The 26445-nt window shown below is 36.2% G+C and overlaps 3 protein-coding genes across 4 annotated transcripts; 2 read left to right on the forward strand and 1 right to left on the reverse strand.

The window, feature by feature from the left end:
* Positions 1-11983: 11983 nt before the first annotated feature.
* Positions 11984-18369, reverse strand: LOC121782181 (ribosomal RNA small subunit methyltransferase I-like). 2 transcript variants are annotated; one of them, XM_042179916.1, is made up of 10 exons: positions 17931-18365; positions 16793-16860; positions 16608-16704; positions 16377-16505; positions 16037-16145; positions 15813-15957; positions 14003-14045; positions 13017-13187; positions 12395-12467; positions 11984-12312 (listed from the first exon to the last, which is right to left on the reverse strand). In XM_042179916.1, the coding sequence occupies exons 1-10, from the start codon at positions 18153-18155 to the stop codon at positions 12239-12241; spliced, it is 1134 nt and encodes a 377-aa protein (XP_042035850.1). In that variant the 5' UTR covers positions 18156-18365; the 3' UTR covers positions 11984-12238. The 2 variants fall into 2 exon arrangements, with proteins under 2 accessions (XP_042035850.1, XP_042035851.1); XM_042179917.1 differs by lacking the exons at positions 11984-12312; positions 12395-12467; positions 13017-13187; positions 14003-14045 and adding an exon at positions 14138-14514 and having other exon boundaries at positions 17931-18369.
* Positions 18370-20811: 2442 nt separating this feature from the next.
* On the forward strand, positions 20812-23275 carry LOC121782179 (serpin-ZX-like). The gene is made up of 2 exons (XM_042179913.1): positions 20812-21290; positions 22157-23275. The coding sequence occupies exons 1-2, from the start codon at positions 20901-20903 to the stop codon at positions 22934-22936; spliced, it is 1170 nt and encodes a 389-aa protein (XP_042035847.1). The 5' UTR covers positions 20812-20900; the 3' UTR covers positions 22937-23275.
* Positions 23276-25884: 2609 nt separating this feature from the next.
* Positions 25885-26445, forward strand: LOC121782720 (dehydration-responsive element-binding protein 2D-like). Its single transcript, XM_042180669.1, has one exon. The coding sequence runs from the start codon at positions 25885-25887 to the stop codon at positions 26443-26445; it is 561 nt and encodes a 186-aa protein (XP_042036603.1).

Consider the following 26445-nt stretch of genomic DNA (forward strand, 5'->3'; position numbering starts at 1 on the left):
ATCGTTACCCCCATTGAACACGTAATAGATTAAATAGATACAATATTTTGGTAGTTTGGAAATTAGATGTTTTTGAGTTGATGACGATGACCAACATATCTCCCATGCATAAGCAGTAACAAGTAATGTCACAAGGAGCAACTTCTCCACGAATTGCACAAATTAAATAAAAGGCTCTTTTGTCAAGCTAAAAGGGAAAGAACCCATAACTCGAAATCAACCACAAACAAACAATATTTTTTGGCTATAAAATCAACCCATCACCACTCTTCAACACTACAAGATTCGACAGCTGCATTCAGGAATCACACAATGTCAAAGATTTCTTTTAATTTTTATTATATTAATATTATTACGATATTAATTATATTTCTACCGTTCAAAATCTAAAGATTCATGGTAGATAAATATTCAAGGTAGAAAAGCCGAGTTTTGGGCATGATTTTAAATATTTATGAGTTTTGGGCAGGATTTCAAACAAATTTAGATATTTATACATATATAAAAGGTGAGTTTTGGGAAGTTTTGAATAATTATTTTATGCCAAGTAAATACAATTAAGAAAAAATATTAAATGACCTTTCAAATTGAACCCATTTAATTTCTGTAACTTTCACTATTTTTAGGTATTTCTTAAAATGATTTTGGGCTAAACAATATGGTGTGAGAATTTTAAAATAAATTCAGCCTAAAATTTGTAATTGCCATAATTATTTTAAAAATATATAAATTTGTGAATATTATGCAGTGATATATTAAGATGACAACACCTCTTAAAGTGACATCATATCACCATTCCTAGCCAATCATTTGTACATATGGACAAATAATCAGCTGTCATGTCGCAATCATAAAAAAGAGCTCAAGAGTAAATTTTCTCGGGCTGCAATATCCAATACGCTAGACTACAATCTATAGATTGCAGTGTAGTGTTTATAATATTGCAGGATACGTGATGTCACAATGTTATTTTAAGAGGTATTGTCATTTTAACGCACTCTTATCATGGATATAGTTTCTTCATATGTTTGACTTTATTATCATAGTATATATTTATATTTTTTATCATTATAAGCAATGTATAAATGGTGACACTAATTAAGGAGTAATATAATAAGTGCTATATAATTTAATCACAATAAACAACACTGAACAGTTGCAATTAACAATATAATAAATATTATATAATAAATAGGTAATGAAATTAACCGTTACTGTTAAGCTATTTAGAAGAATTGGATAGTATAGTACTAGTATAATTTATTAATGGAATAAAGTCAAATATTGTTTAATCCACAAATTGGTACTACTACATATTAATGGAATTAGCGTTACACTGATTTATAACCACAGCATTATTAGGGCATCCGCAATGGGACGGACGATAGGCCGCCCGAGGGGTGTGCGGACGATGCCCGATACATTGATCGCGCCCTATAGATCGTTCGCGGACGATACGCGGACTATTGGGCATCGTCCGCGCCATCGTCCGCGTCGCGCCATCGTCCGCCCACTGTGGGCGACGTGGACGATGGCGCGGACGATGCAACGCGTTTTTTTTTAATTCAAAAATTATTTTTATATAAATACCCCCTACCCCACATTCACATTTTTAACATTTCAATTCACATTTCCACTCTCAAAGTACACTATAAAATGGATTCCGGTGAATACCCAAGTCAGAATAGTCCGATGTTTGGGGGTGGTGCCGTAGGCTGGGTACAGACCCTGACGAATATCGGCCCTTCGACTCCAACACGCAGTACGATTCCGAATTCAGTACGGATTTGTACGATCTGTCCGACATGGAGCCGTGTCCAACCCGCCCCGCCGCACCGTCGCCGCCGCCGCCCCCGCCATAAAGAAGCAGAACAGGCACCGGGCGTGCAAGTTGCCACCTCCGAAAACGAATGAAGAGTACGCCCCCGGGAGGACGAACTACCAACCAGATGAAACCCTCGTCTTGGCGAGGTGTTGGGTGGATATTTCGGAGGACCCGGTATTTGCGAACAACCAAAAGCAGGTTGCGTACTGGGAGCGCATCGCCGAGCCCTACAATGAGGCGAAGCCGCCGAGCCCGTACAAGCGCCATAGGGAGCAGCTCCGCAAGCACTGGGATCAGGTGAAGAAGCAAGTCAACATGTTCTCGGCGGAGTGCGAGAAGTGCTTGAGGGAACAGGGAAGCGGCGAGAGTTTGAGCGATGTGCGCGATAGAGCGTTGTTGTCGTACCAGTCATTGTACGGCGACTTCAAACATTTCAACATCTAGGTGCTCTTGAAGGACAAACAGAAGTTCCAAGGCGGGATTCTGTCATCGGCTGCGCCAAAGAGAACGAGGACCACCGAAGCCGGTGCTTACACGAGCAGCGAAAGCGGCGCATATCCGGTGGACCTCAACCGGACGATGTATGAGGAGGAAGAGAGTTTCGGCACACCGGTGTCCTCCCGGCGTCCCGTTGGCGTCAAGGCTGCGAAGAACAAGGGGAAGGCGAAGGCGACATCCTCCTCACAAGCCGCGGCCGCCCCCCATCGCTATCCCGACCCCGACGTCACTTGCCTACGTGGAGTTGGCAGCGGCCGCCAACCGGAGGACGTTGTTGGACAAGCACAATGCCCTCATGCAGTGTCAGGACCCGGTCAAAGCCGAATACCTCCAGGGGATGATCGATGAGCTGCGCCGCAAGTTGGGACTTTTGTAGAGTAGTCAGCTTTTTTTTCATTTCTAACTCGTGTAACTTTTATTTAATCAATGTAGGATTTGTCGTTTTTAATTAATCGTGGTGTTTTTTAATTATTTTGCATTGACATATTTGAAAACATTTAAATTAATTAACAAAACAATAGTGAAACCTATAGGGCGGCTTATAGGGCGCCCCACTGCAGGTGAAATTGTAGGAGAATAAAATGATGATGTGGCGGTGCATAGGGCGTCCTACGTGGCGGTCCATTGCTAATGCCCTTAGAAGCGTACTAAAAATGATTGAAATAGATTCTTTATATATTTTTACTTATAAATACGTGCCAAGCTTATTACTCACTTCCTCATTGCTTCTCCCGTTAGAACTTCTCATTAGAATTTGTAATCTTTAGTAGTATATATATATATTTATATTCGTTATATTTTACATACTCTTTTTGTGTTACTAATACTGTAGTTTTACGAAAGGAAAGAATATTGAAACTATGAAATTCACCCTCCACAATAATATGCAACCTAGCATAACATCATCAATCATCAAAGTTTATGTGTTTTTGTTTTTGAAATGACTACACTTGGAGATAAGTTAAATGTCGTCAGCTTGGAATGTGTTTTTCATGACCGTATGGTAGGTGTTTTATCGTTTTTTTTTATCTTATTAGGTTTCTAGCTTTGTTTTGCTATATCATAGTGTATTTCATTGCTTTTGTATGATTATGATGGATCTTGCTATAGCGCAGAATATTGAAATGGTGCAATATTGTCGGGATGTTGCCGAGTATATTGGAGAAATTACGAAACGTAAAATATTTTTAGTAGAATATTTTCTGCGTGATTGAATTTGTTGTTCATACCTATGTTAATTTTTGAAAACCGTACACTCTCTTTGAGTTAGGTATCATCATATCTTTATACTGATTTCGAGATTACTCATATTTGTTGGGATCCTATTTTAGAATATTGGTGATGCTTCATGTACATGTTTTTTTTATATTATTAAATTAATAGTTAAGATATTCAAATATGTTATAGTTAATATTTATTACTCCATCCATTCAACAAAATATACACTTTTGATTGGACATGAGTTTAATCCATAATTGGTAAAGTAAGGGAGAGATGGTAAAATAAACAAAGTTTTATTAGTGGATAATGAGTCTTATCTTATTAGAGAAAAAAGATTTTTCAAAATTAAAAAGTATATATATTCTTATGGGACGGAAGGGGTAATACATTTAAAATTACGTTCATAGCAAATGAATTCAATATAACAATTATTTAGTGTTATTTTCAGATATATTGATCTTTTGGTAAATAAGTCACCAATTTAAATCATGTTACATTTTTGTTACAAATTTTCATTCATCAATAATTTATCATAAGCGGTTCGAACTTTTTGATATCTTAAATATGTGTATACAATTGTAGATTTCTAAAGTTACTATATTTATGTTTTGGGATTGCATTTTTAAATGGTGCTTGGTTGATTTCTAAAGTTGCTATGTGTTTTTGGAATTGTACTGTTGGCAATTGAAACTAAAATATAACATATAACTGTCCCACATCGGTGTCAAGAGAAAACTGAAACTAGTATATAAGTCTCATGGGCCTCTCCTCCTATCACCAATTGGTTTTATGATGGAATACATGGATTTCTATCATGGTATCAGAGCGGGTCACCGACTGTGGGTCATATTTAACTGACCCAGCAGTATATCTGGGCTGAAACCGAAAAAAATGACTGACCCAGCAGTATAACTGGGCTAAAATTTGGGCCAAGTGGTCCAACCGATCGAAAAAAATTGGGCCGATTGTCCAATAGATTAGAAAAAAAAGTCCAACCCCTCCAAGGTTCACCTTGAAGGGTTTGAGGGAGGGTGTTGGCAATTGAAACTAAAATATAACATATAACTGTCCCACATCGGTGTCAAGAGAAAACTGAAACTAGTATATAAGTCTCAAGAGAAAACTGAAACTAGTATATAAGTCTCATGGGCCCCTCCTCCTATCACCAATTGGTTTTAGGATGAAACCCATGGATTTCTATCATGCACATTTATATTGGTTTATATATTTGTGATTTTTAATCCTTAAATAATGTAATTATATCTGATTTAAGTAATTAATTCAGAATATGAATTCACTACGACGAAACTGCAATAACAGCCTTGAATATTTGCGTGTAGTAGCTGCAACAAATCTTTAGATTTTGAGCTCATAAATGTAGTATTATAATTAATGTAATAATAATATATTAATATAATAAAAAAAATTATAAAAAACTGACATTTTAAAATAGAACTTGGCCATGATTCCTAAAATGCAATTATTACATTGTATACGAATTTACTACTATAAGAAAACGCAATTTCCTTTTGTACTTCGATTCAAAAGCACTCAAATAAAATAGTATAGTTGCATTTTAGGAAACACAAGACCAAGGTTATTTTAGAATGTCAAAGATTTTTTAATTTTATTACATTAATATATTATTATGACATTAATTATATTACTAGCGTTCAAAATCTAAAGATTCATGGTAGGTAAATATTTAAGATAGTTATTCAAAGGGAATATCAACTTTGTTAGAAACCCTAACCAAAAAGTCATAAATATTAAAAAACATGTCAAAAGCTCATATATTTATTATGGATCAGATTGGTGGACATCAAAGCTTAGGAAATAAGACAAATATAGGAAACAAATATTTGTTGAACCAACTTTAATTTATTTGGAACATCTTGAGCATGTAAAAGTGCAATGGCATGTAGATGGTTCATGGTCTCCAAGTGTGCAAGAATAATCAATTAGATTTCGGCCAAATGCAATAACACAATCAGTTTGACATTGATCATTGCAATATCCAAGATCTTTTCCACATTTGCATATCTTCTTTATCTCACTGCTACTGCTAGCTGCAAAATTAATAAAGTTGGGGAAATAATTAGAATTAAAATTAAAATTGAAATAGTATTTTTTGTCAGGAAATACAAACATGTAATTTTATTTTATGCGTGGAATAAAAATTAAAAACGAACCTGATGCTAAAAGGATAGCGCATAAGACCATCCGCAATGGGCGGACGATGGCACGCCCGATGGCGCGCATCGTCCGCGCCATTCATCGTCCGCACCCACTGTGGGTGTGTGGCATAGGCCGCGGACGATAGTCGCAGCCTATGCTTCGGGCGCGACTTAAACCGTCCGCGACATCGTCCGCCCCATTGTGAAGGCCGCGGACGATGGCACGCGGTTTCGTTTTTTATATAAATCTCGTTTCTCATTCAGTTGTGCATACGAACATATCGACTATCTCTCAACATATTCTCTCTCAACATCCAACGAAAATGAATCCCGGCGAAGACACCAATAGTTCTAGTTCGTCTGATTCCGGTCGTTCGATTGACGAAGCATTATATGCAGCCGTTGAAGAGGCCATGGAGGCATGCTATTCGCAAATGCAGCGCGAGAAGGTGGCGGCTGAGCAAGTCCATCGTCCTATTCGACATAGGACGTATGTCCGACGCAACCACGAGGAAGCTCACAGGCGTCTGGTTGAAGACTATTTTGCCGATCAACCACGTTGGGGCCCGACTGTGTTCCGCCGCCGGTTTCGAATGTCGAGGTACCTTTTTCTCAGCATTGTTCGTACATTGTCTTCACGTGAAGAATACTTCACGTTTCGGGAGGACGGCATCGGAAAACCCGGCCTTACACCATTGCAAAAGTGCACGACTGCTATTCGTCAGTTGGCATACGACACCACGGCGGACCTTTTTGACGAGTACCTCCACTGTGGGGAGACTACAGGCCGCGAGTGTCTGAAGTACTTTTGTCGGGGGATAGTAGAGGCCTATGGCGACACATATTTGCGCAAGCCGACAGCCACTGATTGCCAGGGTCTGATGCAGATCCACGAGAGGGTGCACGGGTTTCCTGGGATGCTCGGGAGCATCGACTGTATGCACTGGCAGTGGAAGAACTGTCCGACGGCGTGGAGAGACCAATTCACAAGTGGATACAAGGGCAGCCACCCGACGATGATCCTCGAAGCCTTCGCTGACTATCGGCTTTGGATCTGGCATGCTTACTTCGGCGTAGCCGGGTCGAACAACGACATCAACGTCCTCAACTCGTCCACCCTCTTCACCGACCAATGTAACGGCAACGGCCCGGCCATAGAGTTCACTGCCAACATGCGCCAATACCATATGGGGTACTACTACTTGGCCGACGGCATCTACCCACGGTGGCCAGTTTTCCTAAAGACGATCAGCTGCCCGATTGGTGAGAAGAGGGTTTTATTTGCGCAAAAGCAAGAGGCGGCGCGGAAGGATGTAGAGCGGGCATTTGGGGTGCTCCAATCACGGTGGGCAATTGTGAAAGGGCCGGCTCGTTTCTGGTACAAGGAAATCACCGCCGATGTCATATATGCATGTATAATCATGCACAACATGATAGTCGAGAGTGAAGGCGGAAGCTTCACCGATTGGAATGACGACGACCGTGCATCTATCTCTGCAGGCACATCGACCGAGACACCCGATAGAGGGTTACCGTTAGGTTTCGATGAGGTTTTATCTAGGCAGGCCTCAATGCGCAACCAACAGGAGCATGCGCAGCTCATGAGCGACATGATTGAAGAAGTGTGGGCTCGTAACCGCCGTCGCTGAGTTTGCGTTTTTTATTATTTCGCATTGTAATGTATTAATTTTTATTAAATGAATGAAGTTTTTAAAATTCGTATTTTAAATGTATTTTAGTTTTTTTTAATTCGTATGTATTTTGTAAATATTACAAAATTGATGATGTGGCGCGTCTTACGGCGCCCCACTGCAGGTGGAGAAGGAGGAGAATAAAAATACTGACGTGGCGCGCCATAGGGCGCGCCTTAGGGCGCCCCACTGCGGATGGCCTAAGATGATGAAGAAGTTTGAAGAGATGGCCATTTTCTATTATACAATAGGTATGACGTTCAGACGTTGGACTGTTTGAATATATATAGAGAGGAAATTAAATAATGTAACCTTTAATTACATATGAATAAACGTCATGAAATCATGAATGTTTCTCTACAGAAAACTAAGTTTTCAAAATTTAAATCTGTCTTGTGTAAGTGAAGGGTGTATAAATTTTAGTTTTCATAAAATTTTAGGATGAATATGTAGCAACCATTTGGTGAGAAAAATAATTGCAGAAATCTAATAAAAAAGAACAAAATAAAAAAAATGAAAATACATATAATTAAATTAAACCTAATAAAATTATTTGTAGATTAATTTTCCTAGTACTTTATATTTTTTCCCTTTCCTTCAACTCCTTAACGTTTTTTATCCATAAAACAATTTAGGAATATAATTTATTTAAATTATTTTTTCATAAATTATTTGGATCGTTTTTCATATGAGTACTATAAACTTATTTTTTTCATAATTATTTAAATTATCTTTTTATTCTAAAAACTAATTAATTTATATCTCTCATGTATATTGTATTTTTTATTTCATTTCTTTCAACTTTAAGAATTTAATTTGAAGCTTGTGATTTCAAATACTTCATATATAGAATATCACATGGAGAAATATGTAAAGAAAGGTCAATACATGGTCATTTAATATTATTGTCAAAACACGAAAATACATGAATGAAGACGTAATTATCTATTACTATATGTTTTGAAAATATTAATTAATAATACACTTGAAGAATGTGTCACATTCAAAGAGGTGGACGTCGAGTGCGACGAACTTCTATCATCAAATTACCTCTTATATTATCATTTGAAGCACTATAAAATATAACAAAATATTAATTGTAAATAATTTTATAATATGAGTCTAAAATTTATAGGGGTTTAACATATAAATTCAATATAATGTATCAATTTATCTCTAGTTATATATATAGAGGATATGTCACATGTTGGGTGCCACATGTTGCAATCATCAGACTATCTCGATTATGATATTTTTTAACGCACTATACAAATAATTATGAAATTAATATTAAAATATTTCAGTAATTGAAATATTGAAAATATAGTAATTTATCATATAATTTTAATTTTCATGATCTTATCAATTTATGGAGCAAGAGCAATACATTCGACTCAACAATCTCCCGTCATCGAATGATCCATATTATATTAATAATATACATTCGACTCAACAATCTCCCGTCATCGAATGATCCATATTATATTAATAATAATAATAATAATAATAATTATTATTATTATTATTATTATTATTATTATTATTATTATTATTATTATTATTATAGCAATGTAATACATCCACATAATATATTATAGTTTCTTAATTACATAAAGTTATCATTTTGAAATCTTATCAATGTATATTACCCTATATAAAATAAAGAAATACTATATACTAGAAAAATAAAATTCCTAAAAGATAAAAAATATGTATTACAAAAAATACAATATTAAAGAAATTTAAATGACATGATTTTTTTATTTTGTAAACGAATAATTTTTCCTCTTTGAAAGATCAACCAATATGTACTACTCCTATAATAATACTTGCAAAATTAAAAGTTGAAATTAACAATAAAATACCAATAATTTTTAAAATATATATGATGTAATAAAGATAATTCTCGAATAAAATTGTATTTTCCAAACTTTTACTTTGTAAAAAAATGAATAATTTTTTATCTTCCTATCATTGTGATGGTTTAAAATTTGAAATAAAATTAATTAATACTTATTCCTTTGATATATTATGAATGATTATTCCATTTAAAATTTTATTATGAATCTTTTAATAAGGGTGAATTTTCAAGAATAAATTCAATTACATATATTTTTTAAACAATATAAATGAATAAGAAAAAAATTGTAATAATATAATATTTCTCCTACAATTGTAAATAGGGTAAATTATTCATAAAATTATACAATTAATGATGCTACCAAATCAAAATAAATTAATCGTAGCCAATTCAAATTTGAAGGGCATTTAGTACAAACAATTTTTGTAAATTTATCTTTACTCTTTCGTTAAATCGGAAATAAAAACGGAAGATAGATGAATTTGAGGAATTAACGGAAAACATTAAATACTGATTACATAAGTATAGAATGTAATTATTAATAGACATGATCATGGAGATCTTTTCTTTTTCCGCGTTTATTCATATGTAATTAAAGGTTACATTATTTAATTTCCTCTCTATATATATTCAAACAGTCCGACGTCATACCTATTGTAAAATAGAAAATGGCCATCTCTTCAAAGTTCTTCATCATCTTATGCGCTATCCTTTTAGCATCAGGTTCGTTTTTAATTTCTATTCCACGCTTAAAATAAAATTACATGTTTGTATTTCCTTACAAAAATACTATTTCAATTTTACTTTTTAATTCTTTCCAAAACTTTATTAATTTTGCAGTTAGTAGTAGCAGTGAGATAAAGAAGATATGCAAATGTGGAAAAGATCTTGGATATTGCAATGATCAATGTCAAACTGATTGTGTTATTGCATTTGGCCGAAATCTAATTGATTATTCTTGCACACTTGGAGACCATGAACCATCTACCTGCCATTGCACTTTTACATGCTCAAGATGTTCCAAATAGATTAAAGTGGGTTCAACAAATATTTGTTTCCTATATTTGTCTTATTTCCTAAGCTTTGATGGCCACCAATCTGATCCATAATAAATCTGTCATCGTCTTATATATTATATAAAAACCGAATTTTGGGCTGAGTTTTGATTATATATGAGCTTTTGACATGTTTTTGAATATTTATGACTTTTTGGGTAGGGTTTCTAACAAAGTTGATATTCCCTTTCAATAACTATCTTAAATATTTACCTACCATGAATCTTTAGATTTTGAACGGTATTAATATAATTAATGTCATAATAATATATTAATGTAATAAAATTAAAAAATCTTTGACATTCTAAAACAACCTTGGTCGTGTGTTTCCTAAAATGCAACTATACTATTTTATTTGAGTGCTTTTGAATCGAAGTAGAAAAGGGAATTGCGTTTTCTTATAGTAGTAAATTCGTATACAATGTAATAATTACGGTTTAGGAATCATGGCCAAGTTCTATTTTAAAATGTCAGTTTTTTATAATTTTTTTATTATATTATTATATTATTATTACATTAATTATAATACTACATTTATGAGCTCAAAATCTAAAGATTTGTTGCAGCTACTACTACACGTAAATATTCAAGGCTGTTATTGCAGTTTCGTCATAGTGAATTCATATTCTGAATTAATTACTTAAATTGGATATAATTACATTATTTAAGGATTAAAAATTACAAATATATAAACCAATATAAATGTACAATTCCAAAAACACACTCCCTCCATCCTTGAAAATGTGTCACTTATTTTCATTTTTGTCTGTCACTAAAAATTTGTCACCTTTCACTTTTACTATTTTTGGTAGTGGACCATACATTCCACTAACTCATTCACAATCACATTTTATTATTAAACCAATATATAAAAGTAGGACCAACATGCTACCAACTTTTTCAACCCACTTTCTATTACATTTCTTAAAACCCGTGCCGGGTCAAACGGGGATGAATTATTAGGGACGGAGGGAGTATAAAGCAACTTTAGAAATCAACCAAGCACAATTTAAAAATGCAATCCTAAAACATAAATATAGTAACTTTAGAAATCTACAATTGTATACACATATTTAAGATATCAAAAAGTTCGAACCGCTTATGATAAATTATTGATGAATGAAAAATTGTAACAAAAATGTAACATGATTTAAATTATTGAATTATTTACCAAAGGATCAATATATCTGAAAATAACACTAAATAATTGTTAGATTGAATTCATTTGCTATGAAAATAACACTAAATAACACTAATAAAATACTCCATGATTTGATTGCAAAAGATATGCTTAACTAAATAAGATACCATAGTTGGCGTTGTGATATTGCATTTGGTATGAGGTGATCTTTATTTGTTGACGGAATCTTGATACCTAATTGGCTTTGTGATCTTGCTATTAGACTTGGATCATGAGCTAAGCTGGTCAGATGCGTTCGATCAGCTGGTGCCTACAATACGAATGTACACGGAAACAACTTCATATACTCTCCGGAGGTCTAGAAGCGCCTCTCAACTCTCTCAACAATACACTGTAAAATTCGATACCGATATGAATAACATATCTCTCCACTTAACTACTTTCTTCTCCAGCTCCGGTTGTAAGCTAACCGATTCCCAACCATTTGTTGACGTTAAATATTAGGCAGTTGCAGTAGTTCTCAAATTCTTGGAATCATGCTCTTTTCATACATGTAAAAAATGTCCTCATATATATGCTGATCTTTGTAAAAAAAACTTCTTCAACGAAGGCCCTTGGCAGAATGCCGTCCCTACACTAAAAAAAATCCTTCTACTCAAACAACAATGACCATTATATAGTGTTTTCCTACTCTCTGCTGATCACAACACATAATGGAAATAATACTAACACATATCCTTCATGTAACTTGATGATGATAATGATGTTGTCATCCACCTTCACGTAACCGACATCTATTGCTTGCATTCGCCCCACCTCCAAGTAACGGTTGATGCCTATCAACTGTCCCGTTATCCAGAAACAATATAAGCCACCTGATAACTAACCATCTAGCATCAATTCTTCTTTTCTGAACATTGGTTACCATATTTCTCCAGCGCAAGAGAGTATATTGCTTTTCTTTTCATGGACGTGCTAGACGCTACCACCTTGACTGCCTGCATTAGACAAATGGTATACGACAAGTCATCAAACCATCTCCACAATCATGACATTCATTGCTAAGACGGCATGTAAGGCAGCCTGGCTAATTCACATTAAGACTAATATAAATTCAATGTTTATAATCAGGTATAATCCTTAATTTAAACAATGGAACCTTGCACATTTCAACTTCCAAAGAAAATCAGCAGTAGGTTCAAGTTGAGCAAACAATATTTCTAGCTTTGAACAGAAAAAAGAAAATTGAGCAACATAAAACTAGATTGCATTTGTGAGAGTGGGAAGTCATGCAAGGAAATGAGATATTCAAATAATGGATCACAATTCTACTTGGATCCTAAAATGCATTCGTGTACTCAACAGCCTACAATGACACTAATTAGATCAAAGACCTCATTAATACTTCAACAACACCAGCATCCGAGTTAACTTAAGGAAGGGAATTAAATGTCTTAGAGCATATGCAATAAGAAATGAACCTGCCTATCATCTCTGGAAGACAATTTTATAAATGTGAGCGTGATCTAACTTTACAGGGAGATTACCGTGGAGAGACTATGCCCTTTGGATATTAATTCCTCCAACTTATTCTCCAGTTGAGAATCGGAGAGTTGGTCATCCTCACTTATCATCCCTTCTATCATCAGTGTTATTTCACCCTTTGGTTGATGGGTTGAGAATGCTTCATTCGCTTCCCCAAGAGTACCCCTCCAGAACTAGTCAACAGAATTTTTGTTAATTAGAACCAAATAAATTTTGCATAAGAATTCGTTAGATCCTCCATATGTATATGAGAAAATGCTAACAGAACTTAAATGTAAATGCTGCCATGGAAATGATTCTACTGCACATATAATTAACCATAAGGATCCACACGAAATTCATATTGGTGCACTGAATTAATAGCCAAATAAAATCATACATGCACCATGGTATTTTAAGAAATTAATAATCTATCGAGCATAATGCATTAGATAATAATCTAGTCTTACTCCTTAGGGGCGTCTACTATTATATAATTGAAAAATGCACGATTGACTATCTTTATCCTTTAGGGTTTCTCCAATCCTATCCTTTCAATGGAATATCAATCAGGCACAAATTAGTTTAAATACTCCGTATAAATTACGATGGGCCTTGGGATATCCCAATACATGATAGTAAACAATGGATTAGCTTAGGAAAATGATATGTATTGAGTTAAGTGCAGAGAATAAAATACGAGAGAGAATAAAGTAGGAGAGTAAAGTACGTGTTTTTGCTAAAAAGGAAATCAATCACTTGAGTTGGGACAACCCAAAATGGAAAGTTGATCACTTGAGATGGGACAGAGGGAGTATATATTAGGGCTAGAGGCGGGGTTTGCTAAATATGGATGTTTCATAGCATATGGTGACTGGTGAGCCTCGTAAAACCATAAAAGTAAACTTTACAAGCACATATCAGTTAACTACTATCTCTCTTTCATACGTACAAACTGATCAAGCAAAGAAAAAGAATATAACATCAAACCACTAAATCTAAAACTTACTTCTTCGTGTAGTTTGGTCATCTCCCGAGCAATAACACAACGCCTGAGAAAAGTTTGCAACAATTGGAAAACAATGATGCAGGTGCAGGACTTAAATTTAGTGACGAGTAATATACATTTTTATGCGATAAAATATGAAGAGAAAAGGGAAAAGACCACATTTCATGTATATGAAGTACAATATCAGCTATCAAGAATTCAAGAAGTGAAAGAAGATTATTTTCTTTATCAGATATAGCATATTTTTACAAATAAAACGAATAAGCCAAGAATTTACTGTCATTTGAATTGACAATTGAACCAGTGTTGTTAAAATCGCGCCCCGAGCGCGCTTGGGTCGCGGGTCGCAAGGGTCGAGACCGACGTCGCCCCATTGTGGGTGGGTGGGTCGAGATTCAGGGGTCGCCACTGGGGCGGCTGGGGCGAGCGGCTGGGGCGAGCAGCTGGGTCGATCGGCTGGGGCGAGCGGCTGGAAGAAGAAGATCGTCGGCCATGGCAGCTCAGAAATGGGTCTGTGAGAATGAAGAGAGACGAAGGGATGAGAATGAAGAGAGAAGAAGGGGAATGAAGAGAGAAGAAGGGGGTTTACCGAGACAAAAATTTTAAAAGGAAAGTAGGTGGAAGCTATAGCTAGGGCTCTAGGACCTATAAAAGTTAATAATCATTTTCTTCGACTTCATTTTTAAATATTAGTATTAATATTGGTTCATATTCTCTATTCCTTGAATATGATTAGTTCCTATTTAAATAAAAAAAATACCTTTAATTACCAATCAAAATTACATTCAAATCTAATTAAATATATTGTGATGTTCTAATTAAATTAAATATATGTTGATTTTTATTTATTGTGTTATGAGTTATGAATTATTTTGATATTTTGATCATTTCTATTTTCCATTTTATCTCTATTCACATGAATTGAGTCTACATTTATATTATTTGATACATTATAAACATTAGAGCAATATATTTATTTTATTTAATATTAAAAGGCAAAAAAATTAACCTAGCTTTGTGGGTCTCTCGACTCGTCGACCCGCGACCCGAATTTTCACCTCATCGACCCGGTGCGCCCCGCGACCCTAACAACACTGAATTGAACCCACATTTTCCAACTTGTCCTCAAAATCATACACCATAGATATCACTAGGGTCGTTTGCTACACATAAAATTTAGATCTAGAATTTAATTTTATTGTAGCACATTGGTTTGAAATCCTTGAAGATACTAAGTTACAAATCCACAGCTTCCAGTTAATGATTGCAGGATATATCTTCCATCATGTGGTATGCGTATTATCTAAAGTTCTTTGAAACATGTCAAAGACTATGTCGTCAAAAGAAGGAAAATATGATAAAAGGAAGCATGAGAGTAAGATCAAACTTGCCAAATTTGTATTTAAGGTAGAACTGCATAATCAAAAAAATCTAGAATATACTCCCTCTGTCCCATTAAAATTGGCCATATTTCCTTTTTCGTCCGTCCCAAACAAATAGTCCATATCCATTTATGACAATCTTTTTTCCTTCTCTTTTATTATTATTTATGGGCCACACCATCCACTACACAATTTCAACTACTATTTCTCCTTATCTCTTACTTTACCAATTATGCATTAAAACCCGTGCCAACCCTAAATGGCCAATTATTTATACTTTAAAACTGAACGAAAGAATCTATGGAATTTATCCCGGAGTACCTAGTTCGAAGGGCAGTAATGTGAACATCATGCATTAATTAAAACAAAAAACTGTATATTGACCTATAATTGCTCTCCAAATGAGAGGGAGCAGTGGAAGGAATTACCTTGAGTTTCCAAAGATCGAAGACGACTCCTCTAGGAACTGACAGAGCTTATGAGGAGGGACAAAAAAGACCTGTGTGGTTGCACTATTGGCAGAAACCATGAGCCTCTCTCTTCTTGTAGTGGAATGTTTAGGGAGAAAGCCAACTGCAGCATAATTTTGCCTCATAACACAATTTTTCATGAGTTGCAAAATGTATGATTTATCATGTATTCATGTGATTACCAAATGTGAACTCATTAGTTGGCAAACCAGATGCAGAAAGAGCTGCTACCACAGCAGATGGACCGGGGACAGGAATGACAGGTATATTTTTGTCTACACACAACTTGGCCTGGATCCATCACAAAATTAATACAAGTCAGTAGAATCAGATTGTTTTCTAAGTTCAATGAAGACAGTGTTGCCTCAGTGACTGGAAAAATTAGCATACACACACTCCTTCAGAAAAATATCCATATATACATATGCTCATAGATAGATGTACCACAATATTACTTATGCAGGTGGACCATGTGTTAGCAGTAAATTATTCGATAAGACAGCATGCAAACATTTAACTTACCAGCTCCATACCAGGATCACTGATTCCAGGCATGCCAGCATCACTAATCAGTGCCACAATTTCTCCACCTAGTAATCTCTTCAGCACAACTTGCTCTCGTTGAGACTCATTGAATTTGTGATAGCTTAACTGAATATCTAAATCTTAGATGAGCAAGATCTCCTTCCAAAAATACACGTATAAATTCATTTATATTCTTAAGCGCATAATCAGAATTTAAAACTGTCTTACAAGTGGAGTTCTGATTTTATAGTACATAAGCAACTTTCCTGAATGCCTTGTATCCTCTGAAAGTATGACATCAGCAGATTTCAGAACTTTTAAGGCTCTACAACAATTGAAACAGAAAATTATATTGAGAACCAGGGAAAGAAAATCAAAAGGAAAACTCGAGCAACATTTACAGGCTGATTGACCTTAAAGTTATATCTTCAAGATTCCCAATTGGCGTGCCAACAAGATACAATCCTGGCTTTAAAGGACCCTACAAATTTAAGTTGGAAAGAACACCATTTACCAAAAAAGCAAGCATAATTTCTTAAAATAAAATTAAACTACTGAGGATAAGAAAAGTAGACTTATTCAATGTGATTCTAGTGACTTCACATGAGTACAGAATTGTAGGTTGGGAAAGGCGAGGTTACGTACAGAGAATATTATGTCAAAGGCAGCATAGTATTTCAACCGATATCAAAGAGGAGTGGAGGTCACGCATAGGCAACAAAATCTAGTGGACATGGAATATTCAATCAAGAAAAATATTGGAAGCAATGGTGTGAACCAGATTGTAGAGATCTGGAGATTCTCTCATTCCTATTGAATTGTCCAAGTCACACCAATTAAAGTAATGCACATCTCCTTGTAGTTGTAAATAGTTTTGTTTCCCAGTTGTAAATAGTTTTGTTTCCTAGTTATCTGCTAGCGCTATTCTTAGTAAAAAACCATTTTTGGGGGTGAAACAAGAACTTGTAATATCAAAAGACTTCTCTATATTATTCTCTATCTTACTTTTCTTTCTATCCACTTTAACTATTTATTATCATTTTTCCAAAACGAGGGATAAAAATGGAATAGCCCTATTTTTCGTGGACGGAGGGAGAGTATATATTTTCTAGTTCATTTTATCAATTATTTTTATTTACTCTGTCTTATCTACCGTGGTGCCTTTTTCCTGCCTTCTCCTATTTGTTCCAGACTTCCAGCAAACAGCTGCCTAGCTCTAACAGGCAATGTCAAACCTAAAACCATACCAAGCCTAGATACAAATAAATCAAGTATCGGTAGCTTCAATCCTCTTACATATACAAGCCAAGAGAGCATACATGCATAATATATCAACGATTATAAGTTAACATAATTGATTTGTACAAGGAATTCGTGCAATAGAATACAGAATGATATTAATTGATTTCATCTCTATCATCTATTCATGTGGCCGAGTACATCAATTATTAAATTATATCGATAGGACTAAATCTCTATTAAAGTTTACAGAATACTAATAGAATGTGAGAAGAAAGGAAGAAATCGAAACTTAAAAAACAGTTCACTTACTTGTTTCGAGGGGAAATCGTCCGCGAGGTCGGAGGATGGGGAAGGTTGATGATTACAGGTTGAGAAGGAAATGGCGGAAGTGATGGTGTGACGATGTGCAGAGGCGGATAATAGAAAATGATTTGAAGGAAACAAAAGGATTGGACAGTGCAACGGAAACGCTGGTCGCCGTAGATGAATTGCGAAAGGCACTGCCATTGAGTGGCAAAGGCGAAGCAGCTTCATGTATGGCACACCACAACCTAGGGCAGTAGAGATTTGAAATTGAGAGAAACAGAGGAGCGATGGCGAAATCAGACGAGGTCAGCAGCAGCGATGAGATCGAAGTCGGACGGCGGGAGTCGCCGGAAGAGAATTAGGGGTTTTAGACTGAACAAATATTTGTTGATGGATTTCTAACGGTATCTGAATATAATTCTTTGAACAAAATTTATCACTATTTCATGACCATATTTCATTTCAACCACGTTATCTCAATATAGTCATTTCTATTTCATTTTCTACAATTGAAAATATCTAAAAGTCAAAGGAAGTTATAAAATTAATTAAATTTAAATTTGAAAACTAAATTAATTGAAACAGTAAATTATAACAATTTAAATTTCTAAATTAAAATATCATTTGTTATCACCCAAATATATTTGATCAGATCTATTGGAGTTGGCCATGAGTCCGTCCCTCGTGGATGGAAGCTTGTCGGGCCATATACTCTCGGAAAAGAGGTGGTGCGCCTTGAGACAGGCAGTCGCTGTCCAGCGTCTTCTTCTCACCAATAATGTACCAGTATTATACATGCGTATATCACATCAAAGATGTATGATTGTCTTGGTGGGATTGCAACACCTTGAATTTCCTCTCAACATCTTTCTTTGTCGACTCTTGCTTTTGAGCAACAATGTCTTCTCCGGAACTGTCGGACATGTATTCGACTTCACAAACGTTGGCCACTGGATAAATGTCATCTGCCAAGTAATAGCCCACATGATATTGTCGACAGTTGGCAGTTAATTCAATGGCTAGGGCCCAAAGAATGCATGTCAAATTCGGAGCCATTGGTCAGCAACAACTTCATGAATGATGGTCGAAGACTCGGATGTTGTCCCCTTGTACTAGTTAGTGTAAACACATCCCCAAGAAGTCGTGCAGTTTTTCAATTGTCGATGCTTACACGCGATACTTCCTAGCATGCATGTCGGGAAAGCCGTGAACTATATCGTGCACACTCATCAACGACTAAGCATCAATGGTGACCCCTTCTCAAATACATGTCACGAAAAGCCTCCCCGATCCCGCTACAAAAGTACCTCAGACAGTCACGGCTGATTGTACCCACAACGTGGAAGTACTTGTCGAATTGATTCGGCAACCATCTGCTTAATCACCGTTGTTCACTTCTGCAATGACGATAGACAGTCACGCCTAACCACATCAAGATGTTGTTGAAAATATTCATCATGCCCTACCAATATGATCGTGATGTGCAAAAATAGATATCTATGCATACTAAATCGACGCATTCGCCCCATTGTGGGTTATTTGAAAAACAATCTGCAATGAGTCTTTTATCGGCACTGTTCTCTCTCATTCTTCTCATAATAATACTTGATCGCATATGTAGTTATGATTTCATTCTCCTCTGATGAATTGGAAGAAGACTCATTATTGTTGGAATCCATGAAAACAAATTGAGCTGAGATGTGCATGTAAGTGGATAACTTTTCATGCAAGATAAGAAAATTTACGGAATGAAATTGCAATCTTTCACGATAGATAGTTAAAATCCATCTTGGTTGTTAAATAGTACTTCCTCCGCTCCCAAAGAATATGTACTTTGAGTTTGACACGAGTTTTAATATAAAATTGGGAAAAGTAAGAGATATGTAGAGAGAAAAAGTAATTAAAGTTAGGGCTGGGAAAAATACCGAAATGCCGAAATACCGGCCTTATCGTACCGAAAAATACCGAAAATACCGAATTTTTGGTATACCGTGATTTTCGGTACGGTATGATACCTAACTGAAATATTTCGGTAAGGTAAATGTATGAATTTTTATATACCGCGGTATACCGCGGCATAACGAAATTCGGTATATACCTTAATTTAAGGTATATACCGTAAAATATGAATATAATAATATATAAAGTATTTTATATATTTTTAAATTATAAAATTTATTGTGAAATATAATATAATATGAATAAAACATACTAGTATTTAATACTCCGTATATTATTTAAATTACTATAAAATATAAATAGTATTCTAAAAACTCAAATATTCAATTTTCGTTGATATTGAAAGTAAGGTATACCGCAAAAGTATGGTATACCGAACTTTGGTACGGCATACCAAAAATGAGGTACAATATCGGTATGAAAATTCTCCATACTGAAAATAAAGTATACCGAAGTTCGGTATACCGAAAATTTTGGTAAGATAAATGTATGATTTTTTCGCATACCGAATTAACGGTATGGTGGTTTCGGTAAGGTATATCGTACCTACCCACCTCTAATTAAAGTATTGTTAGTGGATAATGAGTCTCACCTCATTAGAGCGAAAAAAATTTCAAAATTGAAAAGTACATATTTTTATGGGACGGATTAAAAATGAAAGAGTGCATATTTATGTGGGATAGAGAGATTACCATTTAACTTCTGCAAGGAATTTTATCTCATTGCGTTATGATGGCCAACAACTTCAAAATTTATCGATTTTATATAAAAATAAATAAAAAATGGTGTAAAAACACGTGGAATCAAACGTGGCGCAAGACAACGAACGCGTGAGTCGCGTCGTGTGAACGGTGGCGGTTGCGCGTGATTTGATTGTTTAAGCAATCTGCTTAGACTAAGAAAGGCATATTCGAGTTCGAGTAGCTTCACACTGTGTCTTCATTTTTCAACATTAAATCACACTCACGCTCTCTCTTCAACAATCACACACTCTTTGCAATACTACAATAAGCAATGGACCTTGAACAATCCATCCTCAATCAAACCGACGTCTCCGTTCTACTGGCGAAGCGCGTCATCTCCGCCCACGCCCAAGACGCCAACCTTGTATTCTCCCCGCTGTCGATCCACGTCGTCTTGGGCCTGATCGCGGCCGGGTCGGACGGCCCGACCCGTGTCCAGCTCCTTAGTTTCCTCAAAACCAAGTCCACTGAGGAGCTCAACTCGCTCTCCTCGCAGCTCGTATCCTTGGTGTTAACCGACGGCAGCCCCCTCGGTGGGCCCCTTCTCTCATTCGCCAACGGCGTTTGGGTCGATCGCAGCCTTACCTTCAAGCCCGCTTTCAAGGATGTTGTCGACAACTCCTATAAAGCTGCTTCAGATCATGTTGATTTTCAGAATCAGGTATTTCATCGGTTTTTAATTTTGTGCTATCAAATTGAAATTGCAAGTGTAGCATACTCTGGATTATTTCGGTAGATCATCTCTTCGATTAAATGTTCGTTTTCTAGGATTAAACTTAGCGTTGAAGGAAGAAACGTTAATTTGCTGAACTATCGAATTTTAGTCATATAATTATCGCCAAAACCCTAATCCCCATCTCTGTTGGGATCAGCAAACTCCCTATCATTTCATCCAATACTTTCCCCCAAATTAATTTGTCCTTCAATTATATCACCAACAGCCGCAGCAACATGATTAAAGGAGTGTTACTAGTCAAATAAAGTAAAATTCTAGTATGATTTTATAATTTGTATGTCTAAGTAAAACTTTGCTTTGGATGGATTTAGCGAGTGACTTTGCTCTGCATCTCGGTTCCATTGATTTTGGTTCTTCTGAGTGGCTGAAGAAGTCAGAGACACAAGTTCAATTGCAGATACTAAAAGTAGCATTGGTTTTTATTGTTAGGTATGCATCAGGATTACTATATCTGAGAACACAGATTCTTTCTTCACTCTAAAGTCATCAATTACTGTGGTTGATTTATACTATTGGTCTTAATAAGCACACAGGCTTACAATGCATTGAGTAGAGTGACAAAAAAGTTCACCATTTTTTTTTTTTGAACTCTTGTAGGTGTATCTAAAAAAACTCGTTGCGATCTTAATAATTTTGATATGTGTCCCATCACATTCTTCTTCGACTATCATATTGTGTATGATGATACATTTCATAGATCATATTAATTTTACATTTGATATGGTTTTTAAATATATTGAAAATTTTATTCAACTAATTATTGCATTTGGTTGTCTTGATCATTTCTCAAGGCTGTGGAAGTAACAACACAAGTGAATGCATGGGCTAACAAGGAAACAAATGGCCTAATCAAGGAAGTACTTCCATCTGGTTCTATTGATGCCTCTACCAGGCTTGTCCTGGCAAATGCTGTGTATTTCAAAGGAGCCTGGAATGAAAAGTTCGATGCATCTGAAACAAAAGATCGTGACTTTTTCCTCTTAAATGGAAGCTCAGTTAAACCACCCTTCATGACCAGCAAGAAGAAGCAATATGTTCGCGCTTTTGATGGCTTTAAAGTTTTGGGGTTGCCATACAAACAAGGTGAAGACAAGCGTAAGTTCTCCATGTACATCTTTCTCCCTGAAGCCAAAGATGGTCTGCCAGCTTTGATAGAAAAGTTCAGCTCGAAGTCTGGATTCATTGAACAACACCTCCCACATCAACAAGTTAAAGTTGGTGATTTCTTGATCCCGAAGTTCAAAATAGCTTTCAATTTTGAGGCTTCTGAAGTTCTCAAGGGGCTTGGGTTGGTGCTTCCTTTTACTGGTGGTGGTCTCACTGAGATGGTAGACTCTAGTACGGGCAAGGATCTCTATGTTTCGAACATTTTCCACAAGTCGTTTATCGAGGTGAATGAGGAAGGAACGGAAGCTGCAGCAGCAACTGCTGCTGTTATTAGACTCAAGGCTTTGATGGTAGAGGATAAACTGGATTTTGTGGCTGATCACCCATTTTTGTTTGTATTAAGGGAAAATATGACGGGAGTGGTGCTGTTCATCGGTCAGGTACTTAATCCACTTGCTGGTTGATGTAAAACGACCGCATCGAAAATACGATTGATTGTGCATTCAGCATAATATAGTTACTGCTGTTGTGCTATTCAATCTATGGCTTCTATGTCCTCATAATAGATGCTTGAGTGTATCCTTTTGAATATGTGTATGTAGGGTCAAGTATAAAGCTTTCTTTGTTGTAATATTAAGAGTTATGTTAGTACAATAATGCTTCTTTTTGTAACTATAGTAGATTATATGAAAACTACTCGTTACGTCTCCAAGAAAGATGACTCTTTTCTTTTCTGGGACGGCATGAGTTTGCTTTGTGTATTATATGGAGAGAATAAAGTAGCGATAAAAATGTTTTCATCACCCTCGATTTTCTTTTCCTCTTATCTTTGCTTATGCTTATTCACACTTAGTTTTTTTTCTACTCTCTGAAGCACCATTATATACCAGTACAATTTAGTTTTTTTTTCTACTCTCTGAAGCACCATTATATACTAGTACAATTTTCCCCACAAGAACTGAACAAAAATAAAGAAGCACAAACACATACCTCAGCAGGAGCAGGGTGATCTGATGCAATAGTCTCACTAGCCTTGGATGGGAAATGAAGAAAGCCGATAGAGAAAAGATAGTGTGCAATACAAAAGTACATGAAAATTTCTATGCGCACATTAACAACTAATTCTAAGTTAGAACACACTTAATTCAAATGGATATCAATTAAATTCCTAAATATGCATGCTAGAGATTTATCAGAAAAGCGATACCAATATCGAACCAGAATTGAACTTCTTCAATATTCGACGATGGCATGTACTTCTCCTCCACGTGTAGAAAATCAACCTTAAATCTTCTGCCTAATGTTCACAGATCGCGCGGACAATAGTTCACCAAGGACTCAGAAGGACCAGAAGAAGAAATAGAAGGTATAAAAAAAATATATTTCCAGATGAAGACAAAAAAATCAAGCAGTAGGAGAACACTAGAGGGAGAAGTTTTGGTAGAAAATCAAGTCAATTGTGTTCTGTCAGCTTTCATACACTTCTCATCTTTAAATGGACTAAGATCAGGTTTTCAAGGAATTATGGGCCATGCTTAACTCATCGGTTAAGTAAAGCCCAATAGAATGTAACTTGGACCACAATAAAAATTAATACTATTGAATCTTAACCTTAATCTTATAGATGTGGGTGCATGTGATTAATATGTTAAGTATTTTCTCCATCTATCAATAAATATTTCATTTTTAACCAGTTCGCATTTTAAGAAATTACTCCCTCCGTTCCTCAAGGATATGTACTCTTTCATTTTTAGTCCGTCCTACAAAAATATGCACTTTCTAATTTTAGAAAGTTTTTTTTTAATCTCTAATGAGGTGAGATCTATTCTCCACCAGCAATACTTTATTTACTTTTTCTCTCTGCCTCTCTCTTACTTCACCAATTTTATATTAAAATCTGTGTTGATCCCAAAGTGCATATTCTTTGGGGACGGAGGGAGTATTTAATTTTGTAAATAAATTAGTAGTAGAAAAAGTTACTAGTAAAATATGAATAGTATTGTATTGATTTTATAATAAAATATAAGTGAAGTGAATTGATGGATAATAAGGTCCCTTTGCTAAATATAGTAAAAATGAATTATTGGCAGATAAATTAGACAAAATGAGACACGGATGGGGTAGTTAAATAAATTGAGACATAATTTTGTAACATGTGACCAAATTGTTGTAGGAGTAGACAGTAATTAAGCTGTGAAACTTGTGGAAAATGCTGACTTCAACACCACTGCTGTTTTTGACTTTATTTTTCAGTGATTTATTGCATACATATCTCATGGGGCATTGCAATATAAGCTCGATCCCTAATGTTAGGGTGACGCACTATTCAATGCATTTGACTATTATATTCAAGTTCATAGCCCATCTCACAACAGACAGCGCAACCGCACGTAACACAGATGTCTTTTACTACCTTAATTTAGCTGAAATTAAGGTGCCAACTCTTGGGAACCCTCTCCACTAAGTAGCAACTCATGTTGTTCAAAACTCTCATTATTATGCCCCATAGATTTGATATTGATAATGATTCTATTCTATCTCTATATCCTTAGATAATTTCAACCACATCTTTACATGATATCAATGCATATTCAAGTCGATATAACATCTTTATCTGCACGTGTGAAAGTCTAACATGCATTCTGGCTTATATGTGTGGAAGAACATACTCCCTCATCCCCAAAGAATATGCACTTTGGATTCGACACGAGTTTTAATGTAAAATTAGTAAAGTAAGAGAAAAGTAAAGAGAAAAAGTAATTAAAGTATTGTATAATGGGGAATAGATTCCACCTCATTGAAGAAAAAAGTTTTCAAAATTGAAAAGTGCATATTCTTGTGGGACGGACTAAAAATGAAATAATGCATATTCTTGTGGGACGGAGGGCCATAATTGTCATATTGGGCCTAGCCCATTGTTTGTGCCTATTTACATAGAAGTAGGGTACAAAACACTGTAATCTGTAACTGCCGTTATAATATAATACGTTCTTGTTTTCAGCCCGTAGACATAGCCAAGACAACGTTGGTGAATCACGAAATCAATGTCTCTTTACATTTGTGTTTGTTTGGAATACTCAATTATCCTAAGCAATGACTTTATCGAAGCACATGGTGGAAAATGTGGTCATTGCCCATTTTCTCTTCTTCCTTTGCAATTTCAACAGAAATTAAAGCAGATAGCTCTCTGTCTTCACATCCTGCCACCTAAACTCGTGTGTACACTGTATCCACTTTGTAAACTCAGTTTGTCTTGCCAAGTATCCATGGACACTCCCAAGCCGGAGACACGTGTCGCCACTCTCCCATTATAAATCCAACCGCATTTGTATTACTCCCATTCTCAATTTCAAATCTATCCATTTATGCTTACATACTTACCATCTTTAATTTCTGTTTGTTGGAATCGGAAATGTTGAAGTCCGTGAGCGCGCCAGCCTCCGGCGAGGAGAAGCGGGTGAGGAAGATAGCTCAGGCGAGCTCGAGGAAGGGCTGCATGCGCGGGAAGGGCGGCCCCGAGAACGCTGCCTGCACTTACAAGGGCGTGCGGCAGCGCACTTGGGGCAAGTGGGTGGCCGAGATACGGGAGCCCAACCGCGGCTCCCGTGTCTGGCTCGGCACGTTCGACACCTCCTACGACGCGGCCGTGGCGTACGACGCCGCGGCCAGGAAGCTCTACGGCCCAGACGCCAAGCTCAACTTGCCCCACTTGTACGAGGACAGTAAGCCGCAGCAGCAGCAGTTGGCCGTTCCTGACTGGCAGAGCATGGGTGGCGGGAGTGGAGGAGAGTATGTGAGTAGGTGTGGGATATTGAAGGATCTGGAAGTGAGCTTGCCGGAGGTGGATGACTCGTATCTGTGGGCGGAGGCGGCAAAGGGGACGGCGTTCAGGATAGTGGAGGAGGAAGGGGCGTTCGCCGCCAATTTGGATGGAAACGGCGTGCCATTTCCGTGGTTTTCTAATTCGATTTGA

This window comes from Salvia splendens, chromosome 20 (assembly GCF_004379255.2).
Source record: "Salvia splendens isolate huo1 chromosome 20, SspV2, whole genome shotgun sequence".
Classification (NCBI taxonomy): domain Eukaryota; kingdom Viridiplantae; phylum Streptophyta; class Magnoliopsida; order Lamiales; family Lamiaceae; genus Salvia; species Salvia splendens.

What these genes read in the sequence shown, in the direction of transcription:
- LOC121782181 (XM_042179916.1), bottom strand. Translation starts at nt 18,155, where the DNA reads ATGAAGCTGCTTCGCCTTTGCCACTCAATGGCAGTGCCTTTCGCAATT. An exon ending in CTTGAAGATATAACTTTAAG is followed by an intron (nt 16,705 to 16,792) that starts GTCAATCAGCCT and finishes CAATTGTTGTAG; the next exon opens with AGCCTTAAAAGTTCTGAAAT. An exon ending in AACTAATGAGTTCACATTTG is followed by an intron (nt 15,958 to 16,036) that starts GTAATCACATGA and finishes ATTATGCTGCAG; the next exon opens with TTGGCTTTCTCCCTAAACAT.
- LOC121782179 (XM_042179913.1), top strand. Translation starts at nt 20,901, where the DNA reads ATGGACCTTGAACAATCCATCCTCAATCAAACCGACGTCTCCGTTCTA. An exon ending in ATGTTGATTTTCAGAATCAG is followed by an intron (nt 21,291 to 22,156) that starts GTATTTCATCGG and finishes TCATTTCTCAAG; the next exon opens with GCTGTGGAAGTAACAACACA.
- LOC121782720 (XM_042180669.1), top strand. Translation starts at nt 25,885, where the DNA reads ATGTTGAAGTCCGTGAGCGCGCCAGCCTCCGGCGAGGAGAAGCGGGTG.